At 57.9% G+C, this 18,635-nt stretch overlaps 2 protein-coding genes across 2 annotated transcripts in view; one reads left to right on the top strand and one right to left on the bottom strand.

The window, feature by feature from the left end:
* The window catches only part of NOP53 (NOP53 ribosome biogenesis factor), a gene marked incomplete at both ends in the record, with an annotated part of 6,048 nt that extends 2,830 nt beyond the window's left edge, over positions 1-3,218 (bottom strand). The window contains 1 exon segment of the mRNA XM_082012092.1: positions 3,210-3,218. Coding sequence (XP_081868218.1) covers positions 3,210-3,218 — 9 coding nt within the window.
* Positions 3,219-17,803: 14,585 nt separating this feature from the next.
* On the top strand, positions 17,804-18,412 carry MRPS12 (mitochondrial ribosomal protein S12; the record flags this gene model as incomplete). Its single annotated transcript, XM_082012035.1, has 2 exons — positions 17,804-17,852; positions 17,941-18,412. The coding sequence occupies 2 exons, from the start codon at positions 17,804-17,806 to the stop codon at positions 18,345-18,347; spliced, it is 456 nt and encodes a 151-aa protein (XP_081868161.1). The 3' UTR covers positions 18,348-18,412.
* Positions 18,413-18,635: the final 223 nt, after the last annotated feature.

Below are 18,635 nucleotides of genomic sequence, written 5' to 3'. Positions count from 1 at the left end.
CCAGTTTTTATTTGTTTGTTAGTAAAAGCGGGTGGCTGGGAGGAAGCACACCCCTCCCGCGCGGGATCGGGGACATGGAGGCAGCGGAGTAAAACAAACACAAGGAAGCCTGGCATTTTAGGCCACTATTTAAGGTTTGTTTATTTAACTCCCTCGTTTCTCCGGTTTCGGGAGGAGCGGTGCCATCCTGCGGTGCTCGCCGGGAGGATTTCGGGGCGACGCTGCAGCCGACAGGACGCAATTCAAGCAAGACCTTTCGTTAGCGCCCAGCCCCAGCGGCGGGTGCCTAGGACCAGGCTAGAGCAAGCTGACAAAATCTGAAAGGGGATTTAAGTGGGTCGACACCATCAGCACCACGCACGCTGTCCCCATCCCGCAGAAGAGGACGATCCCGGGACACATGGGGACACCGCCGAAATCCTGCGGCAGGCGTGGGGAGAGCAGCGGGGCCAGGGCTGCCACGGGGCGGATCCGTTTTTCCCACTTTCACTGCCTTCGGGTGGCAATTGTGGCTGTTTCCTCCCATTTTAGTCTCCTGAATCTGCTTCCGACAGGCTGCCCGGTGCGAAACTCAACAGCTCCCGAGACAATCCCTTTCTCCGTGCAGGAAATCCCAACTCCGGTGCTCCAGCATCCCGCTGCGGCCAAGGCATCCGCAAAGGCACTCCCCTCCTCTCCAGCTTTCCCACTCTTTCCGATTTTCTGAAGAAATCCCTGATCCGTCAGGGAAGTTTTTCTCTGCCCAGATGCCTCCACTTCCATCCTGGTCCCCCTTCAGAAACGAGGGGAATCCTGCATATTTGCGATCCCCCGTTTCACCTGCTCACCCCGGGGGTCTGACACAGCCGCTCTCCGGCTGCCTGTGGCACAACCGAGCTCCAGCGTGGGCTGGGTCGAATCCTGAACCGCACCGTGCACGGGCAAACACATTAATTAGGGGTAAACGAAGGCGTGAACGTGCAGCCAGCAGGTTTATGGGGTTCCTGAGCCAGGAAAACTTTACCTTGCAGACCCCGATGACCAAAAAGTCACCCTGCGGCAGGCGCTTTTGTTCGGTTCATCCCTTTACCGCTGCGGCAAGCATCACGCCGGCTTCCCGTAGCTTCTAGCCCAGGCAGACCGCCGCCGTTTTGGGGGGGAACAGGCGTTTCACACCCTCCCCATGGCAGGACCGTGCCCAAAAGGAAAACCAAGGCTGGCCCCTGCCTTCGCCTGCACCGGTTGCTCCCAGACGCCGCCGTCCTTCGTCCAGGACACTTCCTCGCCCACAAGAGCCTTGGCGGAGAATCGCTGCCCGGACGGCAGTCCTGTTTTCTGGATAGCAGAAGGACTCCTGGTTTTGGGAGATAATCGCTAAACTTTGAGCAGGATGTTTAAAAACCACTCGCTTGGTGTTTAACTGCAGGGAAGCGCAAGGAAAATATACCTGGAAGATATACATCAACCCGCACACCGGAGGTTGGAGCATCCGAGCGCCTCGGGACGCTGCTAGTTAAGCTAATGAGCCTCCAAATCTACGTTGGTTTTGCAAAAAGCATAGCCTTTTGGGGCTGGCAAGGGGAAAACAGGCAGTGCAAAGGGGCAGGGGGGCAGAGCCGAGCCTCGAGGGACCCCCGATGGTGGGATGGGGCTCTCTGCGGAAGGAGGAAGGGGTTAAGAGTGGGTTAACATCTTCCCCCTCTTGGCTGGATACTCGCCTCCACCAGAGCTATGCACATTCCTCAGCCCTGTCCTAGCCCAGGTCAGATTCCCTTTATCTCCGCTTTGTTTAATTAGTCAGCCATTAACCAACGCTTCTAGCAGCCCTGAGTAAACAAAATAGGGCAGAATATTCTCCACTGCCGACAAACACCCCAAAACCTACGTTATCGCTGGCGGGGAGTTTGCTAGACCCTTTCAAATGAAAACTAAAGGGAGGGGAAAAAAATGATGAAGGCGCACGCATTTTGCTCCTTTGCGTAAAATCTAAAACTGACAGATTTGAACCTTCGGTGGCAGGAGTGTCCTGCCAGTAGCACGGACGAGTGGCAAACAGATATAAACATATCCCCGGCAGGATCCAGAAGCAGTGTCCCGTTTGTCCCCGTGCCTACGAATATGTCTCTGGTGCAGCTGTACGTGGTTCACACGCTCGCCTCCTCTTTAAACACATCGGGCCCTGCAAAATAAACATCTGGTGCGGCTGCCGCTGCCCGCCGGAGCGGCAGAAAGGGGCTGTTTGTCCTGCAGCTGCCCCACATCCCCATCCCAGAGCCGGTGCCCCCACGCCAGGAACGCACAGAGACTTTTGGCACGACGCGGGCAACGGTTGGATTTCCAGACGCAATTTTAGTTGAAGGTGGCTCAGAAGCTGGAGTAATTACACGGTCTCGGGAAAAAAAAAAAACAACAGAGCGGGGGCTCTGTGGACCCCGGCATCGGCTCAGCTCGCTCGGAGCCTCCTCCGAGGGCGGAGGAGCCCACGGGACCCCCAAAAGCAAGGAGAAAGCTCCGGGTGCCGGCGCTGTCACCCACCACGCCGATTCGCAACCGACTCCGGCATTCAGGTCTCCTCCTCAGACCAGGTCAGGCTCGGCACGTGGGTTTTTAGGGGGTCTTACAAGCCCTCAAAGCCTCGTTGCCACTGTGACAGCAGGCAGCTGGCTCCGGGTGACATTATCTACCACTGCTTGCTTCCAGGGAAGAATAACCTTTCGCTTGCCACCAGCTGGGAAGCATTAGCCAGCGACCAGCCCTCCCACACCATGAACCCACAGGCCAGCTGTGGCCGAGCAGGACGCCCTTGCCAAAGGGATATACAGCTTTTAAAGTCCAAATCCCTTGCATGGCACAGATGTGGGGTTCGGCTTTCCCCCACTTGCTGGGTTTTCAATTTTCCCTTTTCCTTCCCATGCTTCCCCTGCTCCACGGACGGAAAACAAGAGTCCCTCCCCTCCTCCTGGCCAGAAATAACTCTGTTTCCCCCCGAAACACCGGCCTCACCTCGCAGCGCCACTAACGAACAACAGACCTGCTTCAGCCGGCAAGATGGAGAGATCCCCTGTTGCTCCGCGCGTTTCCGACAGCTACCAGACCCGGCTCGGGCTTGGAAAGGGAATAAACCTCCTCCGAGATCCCCCCCTCAGGGCTCCCCCTTCCCAAAACACCCTGATTAAAACTTGTTTTAAAAAAAACAAACATAAAAATCAGCCAAACTCTGCATTACTCACCTTCACCATCCTCCCGCTTCCTGCAAGCCAGAGGAGGAGGAGGAGGAGGAAGAGGAGGAGGAGGAGGAGGAGGACACCGCCCCAAGCCCTTGCCCCGAGAGGAACGTGGGGACCGAGGAACGTCCCCCAAACTGTGCAGGGGTGGCCCCGTGGGGGGAAAGAGGGCTGGGGGCTTACCGCTCCCGCTGGAGGCCGGCAGCTCCGGCCCAACGGTCCGGGCCGGCAGCAGCGCTCCCGACTCCTGACGCTGCAAACTCCGAAGCGCCTCCCCCAGCCGGCGAGCGACGGGCGGACGAGCGCAGGACGGGGCCCGCGACGTCCCCGTGGGGCTGGGACGTGGGGACGTCTACAGATCAGGGCGATCCGCCACCAGCTCCCCAAGCCGGCTGGGGTCCGCACTCCCGGACCCCCGGCTGGTTGCCGGACCCCAACAGCCGCGTGGGGGACACGGCCAACGCGGCGGTCCTGGCACACACCTCTCCCCACCGGCGTTTTCTCCCCCTCCCCGCCGCGGTGCTGACTTTCCCAGCTTCACGTACTTCCCAACCTGCTCTTATCACCCTCCAGAACCGGTTTCGCAGCCAGACGCTCCTGCCGCCGGGCTCCCATGGGTGCCGGGCTCCCACCAGGATCGCCAGACCTCCCTCTCCTTCATCCTCCGGCGGCGGTTGGACGCCGGGGACGGATCAGCCCAGGGCAGAGCAGCGCTGTTAACCCCGGTGCACCCCAAAGAGGGTCCGGGGTAGGCAAAGCTGCTCACTGAGCCAAGCGGGACCAGCTCGCTTCCCAGCACAGCAAGCCCTGCTCCGAAGCCAGTGACCGAAACAACAGCTTCCCCCCACCTCCATGCACCCGATACGGTGACTAACGCCGGTGCCACGGCCCCGCAATTTAGCGGGCGTTATTACCATTTTCCGGCACTGGGAGCGTCGCTGCCGTTGAACTCTCGCCCACGCCGCGAGGCCGGTAATCCGTCGGGAGAGCGTAGAGGGAGAAATCGTTGGGAGACGAGACGGCAGCACGGCCGCTGCGAGGCTCGGAGGGGTTAAAGACGAAGCTTGCGAGAAGCGGCGCAGGAATAGAGGAGATTTGAGCCGGGAACCAATGAGGCAGCAACATTTGAAACAAAGCAGCCAGTCAAGTGCCCCTCGGGTGGCTGGGGATGAAGAGACGGGGAAGGAAGGAGAGGGAAAGGGCAGGCGAGAGCCGGGACAAAACCTGCCGGCTACCCCGGCAGGAAGAACTGGCCCTCCCAGCCCAGCTCGCCCGGGTATCTCCTCGCTCAGGGCAGCAGCCCTTTGCCACGCCGCGCTTCCAACGTGCCCTCCTCCCGCTGCGCGCGTCCCCTCGGCGCTTATCGCCCAGCTTTCTCAAGAGCCCCTAAAAATGGGTCCGTGCCCCGGGGGCGTGGGTAGGGAGTACTGCAGTAACCAACCGCCCTCACGGCCAGGACCGCCGGCCCCGGCCGTGTGGGTTTTGCCGGTTTTAGGAGCCCTTATTTATGATATGAGACCCCCAAAGCCTGGCCAGGGACGCCAGCTGCAATCCGGACCCTCCGCACGAGGATGAGCCGAGGAGCTCCCCAGCCGGGCATCGGAGCCTCCCTAAGGGTGAGGATCAAAACCCCGCTGCCTAAAGCCTCTGCGTCTTCCTCCAGCTGAACGAGAGCGATGCCGTTTCCTAAACGAAACCAGCACTAACTGGCAGGTCCCGTGAGGGGGTGCGTGCTCTCCGCCTCGCTCGCTGCGAGGAAGAACGGTCCCCGAGCCCCCTCCAGCACCAAAAAGCAAGGCTTTGATGTCAGCGTCTGTATTTCGCTCCTCTCTTCTCTTCCCTTCAGTGTTTGCTCAAAGGAAACACCCTCGAACGGGGTGTTTCCGACACCGACGAGCTGGCGAGCCTCGCGGATGAACTTGGGAGGTTTGCCCGGTGTTGCAGACCGACAGCGGCCCGCTGCGCCGAGCTCCCGAGCCGCCGCGAGCCTCCGCCGCGCACGGTCCACCCCATCGGCGTTTGCTGGGAAGGCGCCAGCCCAGGAACCGGGCAGCAAAGGCGAGACGGAGGAGAGCAGCAGGCACCTGCGGGTGGTAAGAGTCGATCCACCGCGGCTGCGCCTCTGCCAACTCCATCCGACAGAGCCCGACGACGTCTCGCAGCTGAGGAGGTCTTATTTTTATTCAAATGCCTTTTACAAGTAGGGAGCAGGGGTAAAAAAAACCACAGTCGGGAATGTTAATCGTCTATCATGGTTTACGACGAGATTGCTCACTTCCCATTTGTGCTAATTTTCCTCGTATTTATTCTCTTTCAGAATATTCATGGATCAAAATACCTTCTGCACCACCATCGGACTGCTAACTGGCGCTTGGAAGCTTTCCTAGAATCACATCAGAAAGATGTGGCATCCGGGGAAAAAATAAAAAAGACCATCAGATGGAAACCAGCCTCTCCCACCCCGCGTTCTTTCCCTTTTTCCTCTCCAATTTAGCAAGCTAAAACCTCACGCCGCTCAGCGGGAGATGACGCCGGAGTGCCACGGGTGTTCGGAGGAGGCGGTGAAGGAGCGTGTCTTGGTGCAGCCCGAGCAGGATGTTCCCGGCATCACCAGGACGGCGGATCCCGACGCTGCCGCGTGGCTCGGGGAGGGTCTGGAAGGGCAGCTCCGCAGGCAGACGCCTGCGCCGGGTGAATTCGCGAGCCCGGATCCATCGGCACCAGGTGCCGGAGCCTTTGGGGATGCGAGAGCTGTGCGTGCGCTCGGAGGGAGACGGTCTTAGCGGAGAGTTGCGGCCGCAGCGACTTACGAAGTTACCCAGCTTGGTAAAACGCACCAAATTCATGCCAAGCTCCCCAGGAGCTCCAGATTCTATTTTAGCGTTCATGGGTTCCTTGTTTTATCTGTTTGGGAAGGAGAAAAGCAGCAGCAGAGAACTCGAGCCACGATGTCTCTGCTAATGCAAGAGGCAAAACCCATTTGTCCTTCTGGAAAGTTTTTTTCTTGTGTCGGTACGAACAAGCAGTGGCTTAAAACCCTCCGATTCGCACGTCTTCAAAAGCTGCTGCGACTACAAAAATTCACCAGCTGCTCTCCTCAGCTGCCAAGAGCACAAAGAGCCCCCAGCATTAATTTTAGAGTCTTGTGAAACGCGCTAATTAATTCATAGAAAGATAAAAGCACATCAAAGCAATAGTCCTAGCCCCCAAATCTTTCAGAATTCGAACAAAATTAGCGAAGGCGCACGTCTTCCTAATCCTCGCCTTGCAGATGATCCTAATGTTTCCTGAACCCGCCGCACACTTGCCTGCTCGGTACCACCTAATTAGTCCCTTCCCACCATGTAAGCACATCCCGGTCGCGCCGCTGAGCCCCAGAACAAAAGCCCGTCTCCAAAATTAACTCCACTCACAACTCGACCCGGCCAGAAGCCGAAGCAGGCTTTGCTCGCGCAACGAAGTTCCAAAACATCAGCGAAAGAAAAGCGGTGTCTCAGCTAGAGGAGACCTCATCCTCCCCACGGCCTGCGCGGTACAGGCTCAGCCCCACCATCACCTTTTATTTGGTAATAAACTTCTCAGGCGGCTTCGAGCTGATGCTGCTCCAGCCTTTGTTCTCACACTCCGCTTTAAAAACCTCGATCGCCGGCTCAATGTTTGCGTAGCGAGGACCGCGCCAAGAGGATTTCGTACCTGCTGATAAATCACCTTGCACCAGAAGTGCCACCGGCGGCTCAGCGGGAAACCCGGGACTCCCTCGCCGGTATCACATTCTCCGAGGATGGAAGGTCTCGAAGGACAAACCTGAAGCGAAGTGGCAGACACGGGCGTCCTCCTCCAGCCGAGGACGTCGATGTCTGCTTCGCCGAGACGGGGGAAGCGCAACGCTTCGCTCGGGTTTGTTTAACCTGCCGGCGAGGGCAGGTTGAACTGGCCCGGCTGGCTTTGCCCAAGCCAGGAGGGAACCGTCCCGTGCTGGGAGCGGCAACCTTCAAAGAGGAGGAGAGGTGTCGGCCTTCCAGCCCTGCGCTGGGCCGCTCGAGGAAGATGAACGGTCAAAAACAGGGACCTGCTCGAGGCTGCCGGAGCGGGAGAGCATGGCGGGGCGACAGCGCTGTAGCTGGGACGGATTAACCACCGACTACCGCCTAAACGAACCCGATGTCCGCAGGCAGACGATGGAGTGGAAGAGAAATCCTGGAATTCAAAGCATCTGAAATACTTCGTAACCCCTGCAAGGATCCTCCTGGTTTCAGAGGCAACGCACCTCCCCGAACGCAGCCTCACAAGCTCCATCCAAGGGATTAATTTTCTTTAATCCTGTTGTCCCGAAGTAAAACTTCCGGCCTGCGGGACGCGGCGGTGCAGGGAACTGGCACATCAAAGCTCTGCTCAACCGCCGGCGCTCGGCGCACGTCCCTGCAACTCCAGCGGGGCTAGAGCTAGCCCCAGATGTTTTACCCGTGGCCACAGTGAGACGTTTGCTGCCAGAGAGGAGCCTTTCATGAGGCCACGTCTCCTCCATCCTGGCGGGGGGCACCGAGCGGGACACCCCACGCCGTCCCGCCGCCCCGGCACGACGTGCCGCAGGACGGCTCCAACTGTAGGGCCAAGCACGGGGCAAAAAAACGCGAGCCCAACGCATTGCAGATCCGGGTGCCAGACCACCGCGTTGGTGGCACCGAGTGGGGCACGGCTACGTGACCCCCACCACGGCGTTCAGCAGCATCTCGTTCACAGCGAGATGTTGCCGCTCCCGCTCCGAGCGCGGGGAAAACGCTTGCACAGAGGTTTCAGGTGCAGGAGCCTGCGGACCTCGACAAGCTGGGGCTTGCGGGGAGGGAAGGCAAGCGCCTGCCGAGCTCCCTCCGAAGCCACCCGCAGACCAGGCGGAGAGAGGTTAAACCTCGATCCCATCGCCTGTCGCAAACGGGAAGGGAAACAATCGCAGGAGGTTTTTTTGTTGTTGGATTTTTTTTTTTAAGGAATAAATCTGCATTCAGCAGAGCTTGCAACAGCGAGCAACCGTTCGGCTCTGCGACACGGCCGGTGACGCCGCTGGCTGAAATCGGGGATGACCACAGCACCTCCGCGCCTGTGCGGGCACGGCTCTTCGTATAGGTATCTCACGATCCAAAAGCGGGGAACTACCTGCTAGAAAAGACAGGGCAGCTATTGACAGGTTATTTCGCATCTGGCTCAATCCCCCAATTTATTTATACTGGTACAATTGCCTTGAGACCACAAAATTTGCTGTGAAGAGCTGTAAGAGAGTAATCGCATCGGCAAAGCCCAGCCATCGGTGGAGAGAGAGTTAAGCCAGAAGATCAAAATATTGTTTCAGAGCTGCATGAACATGAAGCCTCGCTATTTCCATCTGCATTTGATGCTCCACAGAGCAGCAGCAAAGCAACGCTGGGTCCAAAACAGTCACCAGCACGCACAAAAACCCGCCCAGCGAGGCATTTTCTTCACAGCGGAAAGCTTAGGCTTCGACTGAGAAACTAATTTTAATTTTTGCCTTTTTCCAACCACTCCAGAGTCATCACCTGGCCACAACTCAAGTCCTTCTCCTGCTTTAACACCAAAAGGGCAGGTTTCTTGGAATCCGTTCCCAGCTCTTCTCCTGACTTGCTCTGCAACAAGGAGCGAGTCACCTCCAGGCACTTCGGTTTCCCCTTCAATAGAGCGGGATAATACTGGCTTCACCGAGCGGAAGATGACGACGAAGAGCTCCGAGGTCTTCAGAGAAGAGGTGCTAGAGAACGGCAGACGCTGACGGCAAGCTTTGGAAAAGGACTCGCGTCCTTCATGCAAGCAGCTACCGCGCTTCGAAACAAAAAAACAGTGCGAGAGGAAGAAATGACAACGAAGTTGACGGGATTTTTCCAAAACCATTGGAATATTCTGTACAAGAAAGAAATAGGTACAGAGCTCTGGCCAAAAATCAAACCCACCGACTTCGATTCAGCTAACGCTGGATTTTACTTTATTCTCTAAGCCTTCACGGGACCGGTGCAATCCCCACGCCGTCCGACAAAGCCACCCACTGCCCAGAAAACGCTCCCTTAAAACACGGTGACACAAACACCGCACTGGAAACGGGCTGCTCCTCCCCATCCCCACAGACGCAATTCGTGCCTCGAAGCATGAGCTCCAGTTACCCTGATCTCTGTTTCCAGAGACACAGGCAGAAGCGCGGCGGACCGAATTTCTCCCTTCAACGCAGAATTAGTCGCACGTGCAGACGCACGGGAGGCGAAATCTCGGGGCGCTTTGGGAAATCACTTTCCAAAATCAGCTCCGGACCCAAACAGATCTTCTGGCTCTTCTCTGCTTTGCCAGGCGAGCCTTCGATGCAGGATATCGCACAAAACCCGCGCCGCTTGCGAACCTCCGCTTTCCCCACTGTTACGTTCAAACAAGGTTCCTCCCCGAGCCGGCGGATGCTCGGAAAGTCTTCGTTCACGTAATCTCTGAGCGGAAGCCTGACTGCTGTGGGGAGGGCAAGAGAGCTGCACCCCAGGACACCAGAAAATAATTAGCGTAGAAATTAAATAGGGAGCCAGCCAGGAGCGACACGCAGGGCTCGTTTCCAAGGGGAGCTCACAGAATCGTTAAGGTTGGAAAAGACCTTTAAGATCGAGTCCAACCACCAACCCAACACCACTGTGCCCACTGAAGCACGTCCCGAAGTGCCACGTCTACTGGCACTCGGGAGTCACATAGTGACTCCACCACCTCCCTGGGCAACCTGTTCCAAGGTTTGGCCACCCTCTCAGCACAGAAATTTTTCTGATGTGCCGAACCCTGGAAGGCAGTGGAGGAGTGTGGCCCTGCCTGAGCAGCTTTCACACAGTCGGGTTTTAAGCCAGACCCACCATCCCGAGGCAGACCAGAGCACCTCCAGCTGGACGTGCCGCAGGGGCGGGAGGACTGGGAATGCTGGAGCCCAGGCTCTTCCAGGAGTTGGGTGCTGCTGTCCTGAACGGGGACCCAAAATCCTTCCTCAAAACCCTGCAGACCTAGACCTACGCCAGCCAGGAGCGTGGGCAAGGGCCTTGATCCAAGATCTAAACCTGGGCTTGGGTACGTATCTCGGTTTTAATTAGCAAAGAGCCCCGGCAGCTCGGCCCCAAGGACCGGCCCCACACACGGCTGCTTTCCCAGCAAAGCAGCATCAGAAAGCGCCGCTTTTTGAACAGCAGCAAAAATCCTTAAGCAAAATCCAGCCTAAAAGATCCAGAACTAAGGAAACCCCATCCTTCTATGTAGCTGGCAATACAGAAAGCAGGTGCTTCTAGTTAAAAGGACGCCATTTCAGCACAAGAAATGCAAATCACACACGGGTTTTGGGATATCTGTTCTGGGAGCAGAAACGGTTTAACAACTGGTGTGGAAAACCTCGGAAAGACAGACTGTTTTGGGACGGGGTCAGGAAAAACTGCCGAATGGCCAAGCAGTTTTTACACCTGTGACTCCCCCACTTGCAGTGGGGTTAACCAAACCCTCAAGTGTGATTTCAGGAAGAAGCTCCAAACTGGTTTATAAACTGTCCCAGTTTATATCTGGCATCTTCTCCTCCCACCTATCCTGGCCAGGACAAACAGGTTCCTCCGCACGCAGAAGATCCCTTTGGTCAAGGGTGGAGGAGAGGAACTCAATCTGGAGCCGATATCTTTATTCCGACGGCTTAAGAAGGCATTAAGCCACGGGGGAAGTAAGCAAAACCATTCAAGGTTCCCCCATTTTTTTCATTCAGATGCTCCGGCTCCCCAGCAACGGATAAAAAGAAATGAGAAAAGCAAGTAGAGGCTCGTGACGAAACCCCATCAGCCTTCGGCAGGCTTGTGGCCACCGCACGCTCCGGATTTACCTCCCAGGGCTCCTTCGCAGAGGACAGGAGCCCTCGGTCGGCTGTTGTACCCGCAGCGACGCCAGAGCCCCGAAATGCGGGGCAGAGTCCCTCACGCACCTCACTCCTGCCGAGGGGACGGTTGAGGCTGCGCGAGAGGGAGATTGCCGAGACTGTGGTGTTTTCGTTATGTTATTTTTTTATCGAAACCAGATTAACGCCAGCGGCAGCGAGAGGTCGGCAATCCGCATCAGGAAAGAGCTCGGTGGGGACGTCGCCTAACCTGGGAGGGGGCCGACAGGCAACGGAAAGATTCAGACAAACAAGCACCAGGGAAGCCCAAGTCCCTTCCATTTATGCACAACCACTCTCGCCGTCCCAGCGGCCCCGGAGGGGAATTTCTTGTAATGATGACTTTAATGCAACCTGGCAGCAGATTCTACTTCTAAACACAGTTTGGGCTTAAAAAAACCCCTTATCGAGCAAGACAGACATGGGGTGGGCAGCCTCCTCTTCTCATTCCCTCTCTACTCCGAGGGCAGAGGGGTCCCTGCACAGACCCTCGACAGCTCTGCTGGAGCCGGAGTCCTCACGTGCCAAGCGGGGACTACCAGCCCAGGTATGCCAGGCTGCCAAACCTGCCCCGTCCCTCTCGCCTGACAAGGGAACTTGTTAAATTATGTGCAGAGAGTAGAGCTGAAGGAGGGATGCTCCGCGGCCGGCCCCAGGCTCCCCCAGCCTGGCCCTTGCCCCATGGCTGCCGACATCCCCACCTTCGCCCGTGCTGTCCCTCCACCGATCTGACGCCGCAGACACTCCCAGTGGGGACGGCACCAGAAAAGGGGGATTTCTCAGCGGGATTAAGACACCGCAGCCTCGCCACTGCCTCTTCCGGCACCAGCAGGACACCAAAGCCGGGCTGGCACCCTACCGCGCTGCTCTTCGTTAGCGAAAGACTGTTCGGAAGCTCCAGGAGACGCAGGAGTCGACCTGCCGAGGATGCAGGAGCGCGGGAGCCCTACCCCAGCGCTTGTTAAACCCACCTCCCGCTGCAGGAGCCTGCTCTGGGAAGAAACAGGAGTCGTCACTTGGAGGCAGATTGTAAGGCGAGAACATTTTCATCAGCCGAAGTATTTGTTTCAGGGAGGGGAAAAAGGAAAAAAAAAAAACCCCACACCACACAATCACAAAACTCAGGGCCTCCCCTTCGGTGTTAACGAGACGGAGACACTTCGGACCCCTCGCATACCTCCGTGTCCTCACTGCGGACAGTTGTGTTTCATCACAGCGCACACGGACGGTGACCAACGCCTTTTGGCACAGTTCTCTGATGCCACCGGGCCCAAATATGCTCTGCGGAGCGCGAATTTCTGGCTGAGCTCAGCTTTTTGTTGCAGCGCAAGTTTTCCTCCGAGCCAGAAGCTGCAGGGTCAGGGGAGCGAGGCATGCGAAGAATGTGAACCGGGACTGACACGGCCATCTCCAGCTCTTCCCCCCGCACGGCGCGTTAATTACACGTGCTCTCGACGAGCCGGGAGGCTCCGGGACAGCGGGGCAGTGAGACGTCAGGAGGCGATTTCGAAGTGTATTTCGAGAGCGATCGGCACTCGGCTCCCTCTCCGGTTGCTGGAAATGCCCCGATGTGGCATTAGTGACGGTGAAAACACTGCCACGTTTGCACCACGCACGGCCGTGCCAGCGGCCGCCGCTCCCGGGCGGGCAGCCGAGTCAGCGTCACGCAGCCCGGCCTCGGAAAACAGGGAAATAAAAGCTCCAAGGGGGTACCGCGCCAGCCGATGCTCACCCCTTCGTCAGGCCAAGGGATTTTAACGACCCGGTTTGATGCCGCCTGCCCAGACGGAGCGCATGGCAGGAAGGTGAAACCGCGAGTTTACGTCTTTGGCAACAACACATTAACATCCGCGGTGGTGCTGGGGTTAACGAAGCTCGGCTCCCTCAATGGGAGGCAAAGTGCCCCTGTGCCCCTTTTCCTGACAGCCCCACCGGAGCAGGATGGACACTCCGGTAACAGGCAGCCGAGAAGTCAATTTATGTTTCAGCAAGCGATTACCATTTGGTGGTAATTAAAGTGCAAGCTGATTAGTCAAGTAAAACCTTTAATTAGCCCCTTACATCATTTACAGAAATTATAGCTTATTTGCACCAAGTGCACGACACGGGAAAAGGAAGAGCGGAGCAAGCACAGTTCAGAAGAATTATGCTTTCATTACGTCCAACTTTATTAGGGGAAATAATCATTACTTAAACACCCTCCACCTGCAACGCAAGTGCCCCAAAACCAAGCAAGAACCTTGTGCCCTGAATAATTTTCTCAGGGAAAAGACGCTTTGAAGGGTTTGGCTTAAAGCTGCAGAGAGAGCATGCAAGGGGCTGAAGAGTTAATCAAAAATTATCCAACTGCCAATTAATCAAAATCTACGCAAACAGCAAATCCTTCAGGAAGCCAGTTTGGAAATGGAGGCTGCGCCTGTGCCACGCAACACTACCTTGGGAAACACCATACCTACCGCGGCTCGATTTGCGAGGGAGACGGCAAATATTCTTCCCCTCCTCCCCTAAGCTCAAGAGAAATGGGGCTTTATTAAATAAAAACGATGCGGCTGTAATTAGGCTGCAGGGAAGCTGCGAAAGCATCCCTGGGATTTCTCCCTGAGCCAGGCAGGACTTTGGGGGAACGCGTCCTTCCCTCCGAGCACCGAGGAAGCAGCCCCACAGCAAGCGGTCTCGACGGGAAGGCAAAGCTCACGGAGCCGGGACACGCAGGCATGTCGGCCCCGCTCCTCGTTTTCCAGACGCTTGTTTTGGCAGGGAAAAGGACATCGAACCTGGCAGTGCGGTCGGGAAATCCCTCCGGAGTCACGAGAAAGCACGCGGTGCGATACAGGCTGCCCTTTTCCATGCCAGGATGCGAGCGCGCTGGCGTGTCGGTCCCCCCCAGCACCAGGAAAACGCCCCGTCGATGTTCAGAGGGAACCGTTTCTTCTCCAGCAGCGCTAAATTGGCCACGAAGGCTCTACGTAAGCTGTAAGCACTAGCGCTGATGTAAAATTACGTGCCTTCCCCTCCCACCACCTCTGCCAAACACCCACAAATTCCTAAATTATTCATCGGAAAAGTCAAGTACAGCAGATCTGAGCCCACGAGGCGAAGAGCACATCGCAGGGAGGTTCCACAAACGTGCTCCGGGGCTGCTCCATCCCAAGGCTCGTCCCTTCCAGATCCGACCTCCTCCGGCACTGCTCTCTCCTCCTCACCGCTCTGACAGCTCCCCAGCACGCGGCGTCCAGCTTTCGGGCTGCGCCAATTTGCTCTGCTCACCCCCAGTGAGGTGGACAGCAATTAGCAAGACATCAGCAACGGAATCTCCACCTTCTAACCAGAGATGGACGTGCAAACCCACGGCACGCCGAGCCCACATGTCAATAAATGCGTCACCGACGCGGCAACAAAGAACGTCGAATGTTTCGGAGCAAAACCCTGTGGTTTTTATTTTTATAGAAACAGCTTCCTTCTGGCACAGTTGATAAGCACTGGTAAAATAAACGTCACCTCCGCAAATGCAAATAAAGATAAGCAGTATCTGGAAAAAATCTGGGAACTTGGAACAGCACAGGAGGGGGAGCAGAGCAATCGCCACCCAGCAGAGGTGAAAATCCACCTGAGCTGTCATTATCTCATCAGCATCTTCCCTGGAAACTTCTGCTGCTATTTCAACACCCAAACACCTTCCAATTAATTACCTTTATTTGGGAATTGCAGGGTGGTAACTCCTCTGCAGAGCCAGGAAGTTTCCGAGGGACCTTTCTGAAGGTGGTTATAGTGGCTGGAAGACATCTCCATGCAGGCTCGCATTACGCCCTCGCCAGGTACGTTTCCTAGTCCCGTTCCTACGTGGCATTTATCCACAGTTCCCAGAAAGCCTCCCTCAACCTGCGCCGGGGACAACCCACACATCTAACAGGTTTCTTTCTTAACCAGAACTAAAGATACTTGCCTTAAAAGGCTGTCAGAATTAGTTAATGTTTGTACTGGCAGGCAGCAGCTAATTCTTTGGCCACTGTTCAAACTTTTGGGCTTTATTTAAAACCTTCTTTTTTTTTTTTTTTGCTTCCACAACTCTCCTAAGGTCAGTCACATCTTCCCCACCACCACGCTCCACAGCTGGGTATTCTCAATAAACCCAGTTTGCAATTGTTTTCGAGCCTACTCCATAGGGCCTTGTCAGAGTCCCTCTGTGGCCCTGCAGCCCAGGGCAGTTGTTGCAAAACTCAGTAAATTACAGGGCAAACACAACTGAAAACTAATCCTGAAATTTCTCTCATTTTGCTCTCCTTTCCCTTCGACGAACAAAACACCACCAGTGATGGGAACACACAGAAAACGAAGCGCAGGGCGCTTATCTCCAGCTGCGGATACCTTCAGCTGAGTGAGCTCACGGGCACAAGGACTTACACAGATTAGTAACTCCACGGCCCAAGAACCATGCCTACGCTGGGCACGTGCTGCCTGCACTCCTGCCTGTCCATCCTCCGTTCCCACTAACAACCTACCTAGGCACCGCTGGCAGCGGCTCTGGCAGAGTTTTGGCCGGTGCAGGTACTGGTACGGCACCACTACCGTGCATTTCTGGCCACGGGAGCACCGCAGAGGAGTCTGGAGACAGAAATATCTATTCTTGCCCTGCTCTCAATGTGCCAAAACCAGGGCAAAACCCTGTTTTCGAGGGATTTCACATGAGATAGGGGAGTTGGAACAGCACCAAGGGATGCTGGCTCCTGTGTGACGGTGACCGGCTGCCTCCGAACACCCAGCCCAAAGTTGCACGAGACGCTGGAAAAATCTAACCCAGGGCTCTGCAGCTCAACCGACCGTTAACTCACCGGGCTACCAGGGAGCGAAGTGCCCTGCGAACACTGGCGGACGTATAAAAACACACAGAACTGAGAACGCAGATAAAAGACACCAGAAAAAACAACTCTTGGACATTTGTGCTTCCTCCGACCCACTCCCGCTCAGCTGGACCCCAGCGTGTTACTGAGCGCACGGGGAGAGGGCTGATCTGATCTCTGCACCCCAGAGAGCCGAGGAGGGCTCCGATGGCTTTTCTGCGAGAACCTAATAGCGACGGCAATTGTGCTTCTCCTAATTCTCCTCCCTCCCGCGATCAGACACACTCTGGCATGGAAAGACCCTTCTCCGATATCGGATCGCAAAGCACACACGCAAATTAAGGACTTCTGAAGAGCGATGCGCAGCAATGGGAGCCCTGGGGAGAAAGGGCTTCACCAGGCAAATTATTTTGTCTGTTTCCTACCTGCGAGGAAGGGAAAATTCTTTTCCGACTCAGCTAAGCATGCCGGGATCCTCCGGTGAAAGACGCTGCACAAGAACAAGAGATTTCCGTAAGGCTCCCTGACACGCGGCCCGGCACAGTGCCTAGACCGCAATACCCCGTAAGCCACAATTTTGACTATTTTTAGGCCAGGGAGGGTTTGGAGAAAGGCAAAGCCCTATCCCTACCCTTCCCTCGGCCTCCCCGCCCGCCGCCAGCGCCCCTCCTGCCTCGCCTTGAATTCCAGGGCTCCTCTCCACGCCCGGGCTCAACCCACCTGCCCTGCCTGTGCTCCCCTCCGGGCCTCCTGCCGCCCACCCCACCGGCCCCGGGGCTTTGCGCAGGACCCACAGCCCCCTCCCCAGTTTTCCCTCCGCTTTCCCTGAGACCACGCAGCTCACTTGTCCCTCTGCTTGCCACCCCCTGTCCCGGCTCCTCAGGAGCTCCCCAAACCCGGCTCTGCACTCTCACCTTCCCCTTCTCCTCGGGCACCCCCCAGCCTACCAGCCCCCTCACCCCCGCATCCTTTGGCCCAGGGCTGCCCCAGACTCTCCCCCCGCCGCCCCACTGCCCCCCTCCCCCAGAGCCCTCAACCCTTCCACCACTTCCCCTTGCCCCTCATACCCAAGCCCACCCTTTCCCCCAAGCCCCCCCCGCTCCGCACCCTCCCTCCCCATAGCCCCCAGCCCCGTATCCCCCCTTCAGGCCCGCCAGCTCCTCTTTCCCTCAGCCTCCCAGCCCCAGTCTCCCCCTCACCCCCTCCATCTCCTCCCAGGCCCCCCAAGTTCCCTTCCCCCGTGCCCCGCTCCAGTCTCCCCGTCTCCTCAGACCCCTCCACATCCCCCTCGGCCCACCACTCACCCCTCACGACGAGCCCGGCGCTGCCGCTCACCGCCGCTCACTCGGCCGCCGCCATGTTGCGATCGAGCCGTATCCGGGCACCCGCCCTGCCCACGTTCCCCTGGCAACAGGCACCGCCTCCATGGGGCGGGGCATGGAGGGCGGGGCTCCGCACGGCGTTTGACCCCGCCGCGCACCCGTAGGAACGGTCGTAGTTGGGGAAGGATAAAGGCGAGTGTGGCCAATCACAGAGCGAAGGGTGGGTGATTGGCGTTTCCGCTGCCCAATCAGAGTGCGGCGCGGCGGGGAAAGGAGGCAGAAAGGGGTGGTGGAGCGCTATCATGGCGGCGGTGTGAGGTGAGAGCGGCGCCGCCGCTGTCGCTGTCACTGGGGCCGCGCAGGCGCCTCCCCCGCCGGTCTCCGATGCGGGACGTGGCCCCAGTAGGAGCCCTGGCGGGGCGGGGCGGGGCTGTGGCTGCCGCCCCCCGGGAAGCGTTAACCGGGTGTTTCCCCCCTCAGGCCCCGCCGGTCTCGGTGCTCCGGGCCCGTAGGATGCTGCTCCGCGCTCTGCTGAGGGCCGCGGCCTCGCTGCGCGGCTGCGGTGCGTATCGCGCCTCGCTCCCCGTCCCCGCCGGGGGCCCCTTGAGCCGCCCGCGGCCGCTGACTCCTCTCTCTTTCCTTCTCCGCAGCTGCCGGGGCGCTTCCGCCCGCCGCCGTGCCCGGAAGGTGGCCGGTGGCCCTGTGCCCGCAGCAGGCCGGCGGCATGGCCACCCTGAACCAGATGCACCGACAGGGCCCGCCCAAGCGGCCCCCTCCCAAGCTGGGGGCCACCTTCGGCCGTCCCCAGTTGAAGGGGGTAGTGATCAAGAACCTGATCCGCAAGCCCAAGAAGCCCAACTCGGCCAACCGCAAATGCGCGCGAGTGCGGCTGAGCAACGGGAAGGAGGTGGTGTGCTTCATCCCCGGGGAGGGCCACAACCTGCAGGAGCACCACGTCGTGCTGGTGCAGGGCGGCCGCACCCAGGACCTGCCGGGGGTGAAGCTCACCATCGTGCGGGGCAAGTACGACTGCGCCCACGTCCAGAAGAAAAAGTGAGGGGAGGGTGCGGGGACGGGCCCCTGTGCGCGGGGACGCCATGCCTGTTCTTTTTGCTGAGCCCATTAAAGGCTGTCGCTGTATGGGTCGTGCTGTGGAGTGGTGTTGGTGAGCTGGGGGGCACTAGGAAAGGTCCTGGAGGGGCTGAGGACACTGGGAGGGGGCCTGGGAGGAATCTGGGGACGCTGGGAAGGAGCCTGGGGAACTGGGGAGAGTCTGGGGGTGCTGGGAAGGGAGCTGTGGGGGTTCTGAGGACACTGGAGGGGCCCTGGAGGGAGCCTGGGGGCA

The sequence above is a fragment of the Phaethon aethereus genome (genome assembly GCF_964289735.1).
Source record: "Phaethon aethereus genome assembly, chromosome: 31".
In the NCBI taxonomy this organism is placed as follows: domain Eukaryota; kingdom Metazoa; phylum Chordata; class Aves; order Phaethontiformes; family Phaethontidae; genus Phaethon; species Phaethon aethereus.
The sequence above is the reverse complement of the archived record's forward strand: the minus strand, read 5'-3'. Positions and strand labels throughout refer to the sequence as shown.